General features: G+C 46.8%; 1 protein-coding gene and 1 long non-coding RNA gene across 2 annotated transcripts in view; one reads left to right on the top strand and one right to left on the bottom strand.

The window, feature by feature from the left end:
• Positions 1–12,112, bottom strand: part of LOC310841650 — a 248,280-nt gene that overhangs the window by 105,264 nt on the left and 130,904 nt on the right. The window lies entirely within an intron of this gene.
• GALNT14 (polypeptide N-acetylgalactosaminyltransferase 14) overlaps positions 7,621–12,112 on the top strand; it is a 243,070-nt gene continuing 238,578 nt past the window's right edge. The window contains exon 1 of the mRNA XM_083732509.1: positions 7,621–8,319. Within this exon, the coding sequence (XP_083588635.1) occupies positions 8,194–8,319 (126 nt within the window). The 5' untranslated portion in view covers positions 7,621–8,193. The remainder of the gene's footprint in view (positions 8,320–12,112) is intronic.

Below are 12,112 nucleotides of genomic sequence, written 5' to 3'. Positions count from 1 at the left end.
AGATTCCCCCCTCCTTTGGCTGTGGGATGTCATCTGGCCCAGCATGGAGACAGTCCATCTAGAGCCAGTCACTACTTGATAGGGATGGGGAAATCTGCTGATTTCAGTTTCTCTCAGCTTCTCATTTTTATTTATTTATTCATTAAATTTATATCCTGCCCTTCCTTCCAAAGGAGCCCAGGGTGAGTTTTCCCAACCTTAAGATCATTTCTTAACATTTCCATGCCAGTTCACTTTTGTTTCCAAATCCTTGTGAAAATTCAGCAGCATCCTAATGCAATTTTCTGCTACCATTTGTGGACATACTTTCCCCTTATATTCACATTTGCAAAACAATTTCCCTTAATGTAATGTGTTCTTGCATGTTATTTCCACGACCATAAGTATTTTTTACGCATGCTTTGCCCTACTGTGTGCTTTACCCCACTACGTGTTCGTTGGCTGGAGAAGTTCATTGCAAAATTCAGAGAAGTGCAGGTTTTGAAGGCTTGCTCTGCTTTGGTTTTGCAAAGTGCAAATTAGAGAGGATCACCTTTAACTGCGAATGGAGCCAAATGTCTCCATCATCTCTGCTTCTCAGTCATGGCGCTGCCAGTGCATCAGGCCAAGAATGATGTGATGGTAGGCCCTGGATTGTATGGGTTCAGCAGAGGCAAAGTCTTGTACAGAAGTCATTTTCGGTGGCTTTGTGAGTATCTTGCTCCATCTCTGGTTTACCTGACCTCTACTGGGCCAGACCATTGCTCCATCTAGCTTAGTGCTGGCCACACTGACTCCCAGGGACTTTCTGCATGCCAAGCAGGTGCTCTGCTACTGAGCTTGCCTTCTATCACTGTGCCATTGAGAGCGTGCTCACTTATGGCTTATGTGTGTGGTACGGAAGCTGTACTACCCAGGACAGGATGGGGTTGTGCAGAGTTGTTAAGGCAGCAGAGAGCATTGTTGGCTGCCCGCTCTCCACCTTAGAGCAGATTTATGCCACAAGGTGCCATAGGAAGGCACTGGACATAGTAAAAGATCCATCGCATCCTGGTCACTGTCTCTTCGAGCTTCTGCCGTCGGGACGGAGATACAGGATGATGAAGACAAGAACAAGCCGTCTTAAGAAGAGCTTCTTCTCCAGAGCGATCTCGGCCCTGAATGGGAAGCCTGGACTTTGAAAGTCATCTAATCTTCCTTGCTGTATTATACTGTATTGTTTTAATTAGTGTTTTTATAGTTGTTTTGATTTTGTGTGGAGTGCCCTACCTGGGTGGATGGAGCAGCCAAGTAATTTCTTGGTCCCCGAGAGGGGGCAATGACAATAAAGATATTATTATTATTATTATTATTATTATTATTATTATTATTATTAGAGGTGTAATGGTCTGGGGTTCAAGACCCGTTGGGTGGCCAACTGTCACAGATGCTTTCACTGTGATTCCTGCATTGCAGGGGGGTTGGATTAGATTATCCGTGGGGTTCCCTTCCAACTCTATGATTTTATGATCTCTGTCTCCAACATCTTAGAACCACCCAATCAGCACGAAAGGAGGTGAGTTGGCCACTGAGGGTTGGCTGCTCGGGTCACTCTGCAGAAGCTCAGGCAGGAAGAAAACTGGGGAGATGCTCCAAAGCTAAGCATTTAGAAACACATTGAAAACACAGTTTCAAGAGACTGTGCGCACAGTCTGTTATGTACAATAGAATTTCAAGGAAAACCCAACTTAAGTCACTCCATAAAGAAGATATTGGAGTACTACTCCAAGGCATTTGCCCATGAAGATGGTAAAGGTAAAGGTACCCCTGATCATTAGGTCCAGTCATGGCTGACTCTGGGGTTGTGGCGCTCATCTCGCTTTATTGGCTGAGGGAGCCGGCGTACAGCTTCCGGGTCATGTGGCCAACATGACAAAGCTGCTTCTGGCGAACCAGAGCAGCACACGGAAACGCCATTTACCTTCCCGCCGGAGCGGTACCTATTTATCTACTTGCACTTTGACGTGCTTTTGAACTGCTAGGTTGGCAGGAGCAGGGACCAAACAATGGGAGCTCACCCTGTCGTGGGGATTCAAACTGCCGACCTTCTGGTCGGCAAGTCCTAGGCTCTGTGGTTTAACCCACAGCGACCCCGCGTCCCATGAAGATGGTAGAGCTAGCTTAAAAGCAACAAATGGAGATCTTCATTCATCATTGCAATGCGCCCCTAATTATTGTTAACATGTCAGATTATTGTACAATTGTGGAAGGGAGCATCACTGTGAGGGTCTGTGAGTGACATGAAGGTACCCTGAAGTTCTGAATTTGCCACCTCTCTACTGGCTATGGCTCTTTCCCAGTTCAGCAAAATCTGCTATGTCTCACACAGTAGCTCTATGAGGCTGTGCACAGCCCTTTCGCATGCTGCGCTGTTGCAATCGTTCTTTAATGGCTTAGAAGAAGAGCAAAGGAATCAATAGTTTTACTTGATACAACGCCTGGGATTTAATTGGGTCTCATCCACATGCTGAGCTTGCACTGCTGTGCCAACAGAGCCTTCTGCGGTGAAGTTCCAATCCCTCCTGTCATTTTTCTGAAAGTTGTTGGTAATGATCCAGACTCAGTCTCTCTCTCTCTCTCATGACAAACCACAATGAAGCAACAAAGGAAACACAGAATGTCTCTTTCTCTTGTGTGGCTGCTACATGAACTTTTAAAAAGGATCCGGCACTCCTTCCTAGGAGCAGGAGATACAGAGCATGAAAGGAAAGCAGAAAGATGAGAGCTGGGGGAAATAAATAGAAAAGGACAAAAGACTGGGGTGGAGAGGGAGGGAATGCAAATAGCTAATGAAAAAGTGGCAAGAAACAACTGGAGGAAATATTATTTTTTTTTTAATTGCATAGGACTTTAGAACTCCCTGACACCTTATCTGCATTTTTTCTACGTTTCTTTTTATGCACCGGATCCCATTTTTATGGACTTTTATTCTGTTGTTTTTGTGCCAACGTGAATGACTCACATCTGCTCCCATTCCTGTTTTCTCCTGCAAGGGAAAGCTTTACTTAGATCAAAGATGGGAAGCCTATAGTCCCCTGGATCTCATTGAAATGTAAGCCCCGGCCGGTATGTCCAATGGTTAAAGATCCAGAGTGTTATGGTTCAGTAACATCTGGAGGGTTACAGGCTCCCCATCCCTGCCTTAGATAACAAACGCTTCCAGTAGTTGTGCAAAGAAAATTGGGATGGGTCCTAAAATATGAGGTGTAACTCCTCCCCCCCCCCCCGTTGGGGAGAAAGTGAGACTTAATCCTGCAGTCTTAGGGTTCTTTGCCATTTTTGCTTGCACCAAAGCTCCCATTGATCTAACAAAAGCCTGGTAGCCAATGGTAAGAATGTATGGATATGCATCAGTTCCAGTCTTTACTAGAGTCTAAATGGCAAAAAGCAAGTCGATTACACTTGCTGACATTTCCTCTTGAAGCAAAAGGCCAAACTAGATGTGATGTCAAAGCCACTTGAATGCATCTCCTGGCTTTTTTCTTTTAAAATATTCTCTTAAAGCCATGCAGAGAATTTGGGAATTGGCTTCAAAACAAAACACACCTTTTCCCTAGGCTGATTCATCCGTACAAATCCCACCCCCAGAACAGTTCCTGGGGATGATCTGCCTTGGTGAACTGGCACAAGGCTCAGAGCACCTCTCTGCAACTGCTTTTAGCAACCAATAAACAAATAAACAAAAGTGTCTAATTGGGCCCTAGAGATACTCCATACAGTAATGAACACACCAGTTCACCAGACACTAATGGTGCTCCCCATAATCTGTGAGGGCCACAGCTGCTGTTGTCGTTTTGCATGCACACTCTGTGTCCAGGTTGTGATGACCTAGAGCTAATGGCATCTTCTTGGTTCACATAGTGAGAAAAACATAGCACAATGCAAGGAACCAATGGTATATTGGCATATCCTTCCTTCTCCAACTTTGTCAACATTTTGGTGCCAGGTTAAGACGTTCCTTTATGCCCAGGAATTCGACAGAATGAATGCTTTGAAGTTGTTTATTCATGCTAGTGTTTTTTCCCCTACTGGGATAGTGTGAATATGATATTGTTCATACCATTTTATATTGTCGTTGTCTTCTTTGTTGTACAATTCAACCTGATGTTAAGATGCCTTAAAAAGAAATGGGCACTTAGGAGATGTAGTGAACTCAGCTGTATTAAACAAAACCACTCTGATTGTATGTGCAGCCAGCATCACCCACACAGTATAGGCTGCAGGAGCTGAGCCCTGCTCTCCAGGGCTCCTGACTAGCATTCCAGGCATCTCTTGATAAAGAACTTCATTTGCCAGAAAGAGATCTGCTCTCCGCTGAAGAGTGTAATTTTATTTTTAAGTGCTCATGACAGCACTAGAAGCTCACATCTCCTCTTCCAAATCCAGTAATTAAATTCCACCTACCTGAATTTCCCCCTGCTGTTTCAGTCGGACAAATTAATCTTCCTACCATGCATTTAACCGCTATCTGAAATGTTAAGCAGTTGCTTCTTTTCAAACAAGAGGGGGGAATTAAGTGACCCTGCCTATGCGTGCTGCAAGTTTGGAACTTCCAATGAAGTGTTTTCAGATTCTTTCAGCTAGGAGATTCTCCTCCTAAGAAATCTGAAAAATCCATCAGAGCAGAGGAACTTATTCCACTTCCCCTCATTGAAGATAAACATTTTCGCAGGGTGGTCTTAGCACAGAAGATGCCCGAATGATCTTGACTCTCGTCTGTCCATACTATTGGAGGAAGGTGGTCTGTTGGTGCAAAGGTGGCCCTGCCCCACCAGTCTGCTCTTACACAGCCCCCACCTGCCTGCCTTCTTGCAACTAGTCCGTAATGGACCCCTGGTTGCCAGTTTCTTGTTCTCAGTTTTGCTTTTGTAGACCTCAGCAGAGAGCAAAATGGGGACAAACTGAGAATTAGTTTGCTGTACCCATCATTAGCTCCATCTCCCAACTCCATCTTGCCTCCCACCCTTTCCACCCCAATCGGCACCAACCACCCCGTATGTCATACACTGGCTCTCCAAACAGTTAACCTTTCTGCTGAAAACTTGGCACTTCAAAGGTCGCCTTGTCCTATGCATGCCTATGGAACCTGCACATTGACTTTGGATGAAATCAGTGGGTGGAGATTCCTTTGATAAATGAAGGACTTCCCTTGAAAACAAAAAGAGTGAAAAGATTTCAAGCTCTCAGGTGTCAGCCTTCCCAGATTCATGCACTTCAAGGCAAGTCCAGGGGAAGTTGTCATGAGGTAATTCGTTCCATGGGGCCTTTCCAGGAAGCACACTGCATCTATCTCCAGAGCCCACCTATGAGCTGAGTTGAGGATTCATAAAGCATATACAGTCTCCATTCTTCAAATTGTACTAATTTGGGTTGCAAGCATAGCACAAAATTTTTGATAGCATCCTTTGCTGGGATAGAAAAGGCAGGTGTATTTTTTTAAAAGGACACGTGGGCAGCTGGGAAAACACTGGATAAATGTTTAATGGAAAGAGACACACAGACACACTGCCCTCACTTTACACATAATTGCAAAATTTGTGTTCTTTAACGCTGAATGGTTTAACCAACATTTTATCTGCTTACGGAATTGCAAGGCTGGGTGGAAGCAGCAAATCTAACCCTGAGAGGAGCTTCCACATTCAAATCTTCCTGACATATATGTTCGCATGTTTGACATCTAAGACTAAGAGGCAATACGCGGAGGTGCAAGTGAGGCTTTTAGGACATTGGGCAAGGTTAGTAAAAACAGACCCGTCTGGAAGTAAGCAAAGTCATCCTTTGCTGCGGGGAAAGATGAATTTTCTTCCTTGTTGCCAGTTAAGCTGTTCTGGGGAAATGTTTCTCTCCTGACCATAAAACGACAAGCAGTTAAGACTCCCAAGAATCAATCATCTCTGCAGACATTATGTGATGTCACTATAATATCATACTATTCTACTTGGGGTTTGTGGCAACTTTATTAACTGAGATGAAGAGAAACTTTATTGCTCTGCAAATATATTTATGTTTAGGCTTGTAAGGTAAGAATTTTGCCTCCAAACTGGAAGATTCCTCCTCCCACCACTTTTCAGACTCTGGATGCACCACAAATGACTTTGGTTGGAATCCTAACCCCATTTTTGTTTTGGTTTTTAAGTAAGCCCCATTGAATTAAACAGGACTTCTGAGTAGATGTGGTTCAGCTCAGGCTGCCTGTTATGTATAGGAAGGGGGAGGCAATACAAATCTGTGTGCTGGCCATTTTCCTGGACTTACTTGCCACAGGGCTTGTAGAAGAACTACAGACAAACTGCTGAGCTCCGTCAAAGCAGAGTGCTGCAGGCTCATTACATTCTTCCTGACAGTGTTCTCTCAGGACTGGTTTGCCCACGCAATCAACCTCTTTATGTGATCCCGCCCAAGTGCCCCAGGGATCATAGCAAGAGGAGAATATCGCAGAAAGAAGCAGCACTCCATGGATACACTTACGGGAAGCACACTGCAAAACCTGGGCTCCTGCCATCTTCCTGTTTTATGCTAGGCCACCTCAATCATGGGAAGATTCTGTGCGCATTTTCCACGCAGCCTTTACCTGTGGGGGAGGAGGCCATGATGCGTATGTGAGAAGCAAAAGGCGGGATGTTTCTGCACACCTGTGAATACTGTGAAGGCAGGGCAAGCAACAGAATAGGCTTTTGTTTTTAATAGGATGTATGATCCCCGGTTCAAATCAGTTGCAAAGGATAGCTGTGGAAACCAAAAATGAAAGTGGAAGGGGAAAAAAAAATGAGATGAAACAGGGCGACTGGAACATGCTTACCCTAATATGTTTACGCGGAAGTAAGTTTCACTGAATTGTCAAGTAATAGTGTGCCCAAGATTGCACAAGTGAATTCCTTAACATGCTAACAAAAAGCTTTAGATTTCAGTCCTCTCCAAGTTTAGGGAATTATTTGCAGTACAAAGAGTACTGGAAGGACCAGTATCTTGGGAACTCTATGCTGCATGCTATATGGAACCTGTAAGAGTCACCAAATAATCAGACTGAGCAGCCCGCTTTGTTTTATAGCTTCTTTATTTTGTACTTACCTTTGCAGCGATTCCAGGGCTCTCTCTCGAGCGTTTGCTATTTACGCTTTGCAGTCTTGCCTTTTACAAAATTAATACAAATTGGCATTGCGTTTTAAAAAGAAGTGCTATGGGACTAAGGGTTGTGTAGGGGCCGCTGCAGCCTCAGGACTTGCCCCGTCCCGCCAAGGCACAGGCGGAGAGCCCATTCCCGCCGCCCCCCTCGCCCAGCTCCGGCGGCGAGCCCGGCCATTCCTCGCCCAACCAACTCCGAAACGCTCCAAAGTTGCTGCGTGCGGCGCCTCCCTCCCCGCGCCGTCGGGCCGCGCTCGCCTTCGGCTCCGCCAGCCGCCAACTCCGCCCGCGGCCCGGAGCCAGCTGGGCGCCCGGCACTCCGGGGCGCCGCCGCCGCGCTCCCGCCCCTCGCTTGCCTCCGATCCCCGCCGGAGCCTTCGCGGAGCCGCGGCGATCTCGGCCTCGCAGGGAGCCGCCGAGCAGAGCGAGCGGCGGCGACGTCTCCAAAGCGGCAGGCTTGACCCAGGAGGGCGCCGAGCGCGCTGCTTGTGCGTCCGCAGGGGCGTCTCGGCGGGAGGTTGCTTTTTCCGGGGGCGCCCCTCCTACTCCCCAGGGCGGGAGCCGATCGGGAGGCAGCGGGAAGGCGAAGCGCTGGATCGGCTTAGGAGTCGGCGTCAAGCGGGCGCCTCCTCGTCCCCGCTCGTCTCCGGCGGATCCAGGCGGGGAAGGACGCCCTGCCTGGGAGAGCCACGACGCAGGGGCACCCAGGAGCGCCCGCTGCTGCTTCCCGGCGCGTCGCGATCAGGAGGAGGAGGAGGACCCCCCGCTGCCTGTTTCTCCACCCCCGGCCCCTCCCACGCCGGCTTCCTCCTCCTCCTCCTCCTCCTCGCCCCATGCAGGGAAGACGGCCCGGGACTCCCTTCGCCTCCTCCTGCTGGAGGCGGGCTCGTTCGCCATGCTCCTAGCGGGGGTTCGCGGGGACTCATCCCGCCCGTAGTGGGAGGCAGGGTGCCGGCCGGCTCCACCCTCTCCCCGCCGCCTGGCTGCCTCGCGGAAAAGACGGAGAGGACTTTCCCCACGCGGCGTCTCCTCCTCTTCTTCCTTCTGCTAACCATGCGACGGCTGAGCCGGAGGCTGGCTCTGTCTGTCTTGGGGATCTTGTGGATCGCGGCTCTGCTGCTCTTCTTCGGGACCAGGAAGAAGTTGGAAGTGGTGGGAGCCGAAGGGCAGACGCCGAAGGTAAGTTGGCGCTCCTCTCTCTCTGACTTCTTCGAGGGGAAGCGGCGGAGGGTGCGCGCGAGTCTGTTATTGGACGGAGTGGGAAAGAGAGACCTGGCTAGGTTTGAAGTGTCTTTATGTATGGGGGGGTGTGCAGAGCCAGGATTTTTGGAGAGGTGGCTTCGAAGCTGGCCGGGAGCGAATGAAACATGCATGTACATGCACCTACACACACACACACACACACACACAGGCGCGCATTCTCACGCTCTCTCTCTCTCTCTCTCTCTCTCTCTCACACACACACACACACTCACTCCATATGCATTGGAAAGCGGCCAAGCATCGGCTGAGCGCCTCAGCCTTGCAAAGTCCACGTGGTGACAGACACCTGCTTGCCGGCCAGCGTCTTGCTCGAGTCGAGCTTGGGTGCCAACTTCTTTGCAACAGTTTCCACGGCCGAAGCGCGCCTCCTTTCTCGGCTTCCCAATGAAAGAGGAAGAGGGCACACTAAGCCCAGTGTAAAAAGACTGAACGGAGGGAGGGAGGGAGGCGAGGCAGTTCTTCAGAAAGCGGCCGCTGATGACTTACTCTAGGCGACTGGTACTGCCATCCTCTCCATCACCTCTAGAAACGGTGGCGATTTTTTTTTTTTATGTTTAGGTTCAATGACATGGAAAGTGGAACATGAATTCCACCTGTTTTCTTATGCATAAAGACCATCCGGTTTGGTTTCTTGGCTCGCTTGGGCTGAGCAAAGATTGAAGCCAGCAAACCAAGGCAGGCACTCCGTTCCAAATTGGACCTCGAGTTATGCATCTGGCATCAGGAAAGGAGGAGATAAGGAGCGTTTAGGTTGGGTGGGAGCCTGAAACCTCATCCAAGAATGATGCCACCTGCCCCTTGAAGTGCAGCACTTGTTTGGAGTGTATATGCAGGGGGGGGGGTTGTATTCTCCCCTTCCTCTCAACTCCCCCCCCCCCCCAGCAAATGATGCTAAAGCCTTTTGAGTGTGGAATGGAGTCACTTGTAAACTCTGATGCTTTGGGACAGGAGAAAGGCGGAGAGCCAGTTTTTAAACCAAATGAACGTTTAAGCAATGTGGATTTTACATTCAAATTTGCATAAGTGGGAACAGCGGGAACGCAATTGTTAGTGCCATTTGTGAAAACGTTCCAGTTTAATAGCACCTATTGCTGTCTTGGATGGTTAAATGAATGATGTTTAAATTGTGTCCCCCCCCCCCCCAATTTCCCAGATCTGTAATTTGAATTTAAAACTCAGACTGGAAGAGTGTGCGTTTGATATTAAAATCATCGCTCTACCATTTTCTTTCCTGCAGCAAAAATGTTTACAAGGGATGCATTCCAAACTGTAGTATGTTCAATATAAAAGTGTTTCACTTCCATTTTCAGTTCCACATTGACAGCATTCGCATAACATGAGATACAAATACAAATACTTTTTTTTTTAAGGTAACACTGTTACCTTAAAAAATGCTTGGCAGCTTGGTCATGTGCATGTTTACTGCTAAGTGTTTGAATCCTATGCACACTCTCATGGGTCCTTATCTTTAATGTATCTCTTCTGGGACTTTTACTCTGTAGTGCAAACCCATTTAATTAAGTTACTCCTGATCGATGTCAGCCTAAATGGGGCTAGATAGTCTGCACTGAAGACATTTCTGCATTCTTTCTGTGTCGTTCGCATAATTTGAAGCACTTCTCAGATGTAAAGTATTCTTACTAGCATGTGGAACTTAGGCAAACTTTTCTCTGTTTCTGTGATGGCTAGAACTCACTAAGATTCTTCTGGCTGTTGTGTTCAGATCTGCGGCGTATTTATTGATCACGATTTTATTGATCACGCATGTGGAGTGCAGTTTCAACTCATAAGCTGCATGTGCAGAGTTGGCCCAGTACAGATGGAGAACTTGTGGCCCAGAGATACTGCTGGACTCCAGTTCCTATCAGCCCCAGCCAGCATGTAGTCCAGCTCTATCTGGATGGTTGTAGGTTGTCGACACCTGCTGTACAGTTAAGCTACCTTTATGCCAAGCAAAATGCAGGCAGCCTGTGGCCGCACGATCCAAGGTGTGGTGGTGCAAGGTTTTCCCATCCTTCATCAGACCTACATTTGCAGATGACAACTAAAGCAGTATTCTGAAGATGGGCTCATACATGTGTGTACAGCACTTCATTTCTCTTTGTTTGATTGTCGCATGGTTGATAAGGGTTAACAGAATGCGTGAACAGAATTTGTTGAATAGCATTGTGGCGGCATAGGATGATTTAGAAGTTTTATCTGCAGTGTGTGTTGGCACATTTGTACATGGAAGCCATCAATGGATGTTGGCAGCCATCAAGTGATGAGTGTATCTGCCCGAACAGCCCTGAGACGGGGAGAAATTTCCTTGTGTACATAGTTTATATCATCTTTGTTTGTCATTTCCCCATCCTTTTTAAAATGAACACGTCTGCAAATTGGACTTGTTCTAATAACTTTTCACAGCGCACAAATGGCTTTTTTTTGTGCTGTCTGCCAAAGGTTACCCCATTTGTTCAGTTCTAAGGTTAATGATTGCCCAGTATGGATTCACAGCAGTGGACAATTTTTTGTGTGCTGTATTCTTACATCAACTTACAGCTTGATTTAAAAAGAAAAAAAATATCAGTTAGTGAATGGAAAGCTCTGAATTTCTGTGCCTTTGGTGCAGTCTAAATGAGTAATAATAATACTGATGGGCAGTGTCTTAATCAGGATTTCCACTAATGTCAACGTCTGGGAATGTCCTGGGGAGGAAGCGGCTGAGCACTGCAAAATCTTTCCTCCTTGTCCCCTGCAGGAGGCATCACAGTTCCTTTTCCTTCGCTCTTCCCCTTTCCTTGAGCAAATGTCAGACGGCTTGAATTCTGTCTGTCTTCACGGAAAAATCAACCACATGGGCACTTAAATCTCAAGGCTGCCTTTAAATCACAACAATGCATATAAGACCTGTCTTTTCATGATAATGCCTTCCTGTTTTGCAATGAACCAGCAGAACATGCAATGGAGGGAGATTTCCCAAATTTGGAGCCCTGCTGAATCCAAATCTGAATCTGCACCTAAAAGATACGCTTTCAGCTTCGACCCTAAAGTCAAGGGTGGTAAACAAGACAGCTCATACCAACTCTTTCCTGGCGTAAACTTTGCCATAGAACTGTTAATTTCAGAACAAGCTGGAGGTGACATCACCATAATGAATGCCACATTTCTGTTAGATCACTCACTACTTCTTGCCAATTTCCTCTAATTGTTTTTTTTTTTAATTGTTACAGTTTGGTATTGGAAATAATACACCCACACACCTATGTATTTAAAAAGAAATGTTTTCACACTTTACATTGCTTTTTATCTTTTAGAGTGATTGGATGAAACAGTGGCCTGGTTTGGATGTAACACTCAAACAGTGGTTGATGCAAGTTGGATTTCAACAACCGATCCGTGATTTAAACTTTAGCACTTGTGAATGAGTCCAGCCCCTTCCTGGGAACTTGTGTTCCAGTTCCCCTCTCTTTCCCTCCGTGGTTAAGAGGAGATGTTCAGAAGCTTTGCATTTTAGTTAACCATAGTTTCCTGTGCTGTCTGGGTCAGTAAAATTGGTTTAACCCTAACGTTGGTTGATTTCAGCAATGCATGGTTTGAACTAGGCTTGCTTTGAGATCAATGGTTATTCATGTTAAATTATGGTTCATGGTGTGGATGACAAAGGAAGATATGGTTAACGAAAAGCAAAAATTTATAAATATCTCCTGACCATGCAGCGGAGGAGGGG

This window comes from Podarcis gaigeae, assembly GCF_964106915.1.
Source record: "Podarcis gaigeae genome assembly, chromosome: 3".
Classification (NCBI taxonomy): Eukaryota; Metazoa; Chordata; class Lepidosauria; order Squamata; family Lacertidae; genus Podarcis; species Podarcis gaigeae.
The sequence above is the reverse complement of the archived record's forward strand: the minus strand, read 5'-3'. Positions and strand labels throughout refer to the sequence as shown.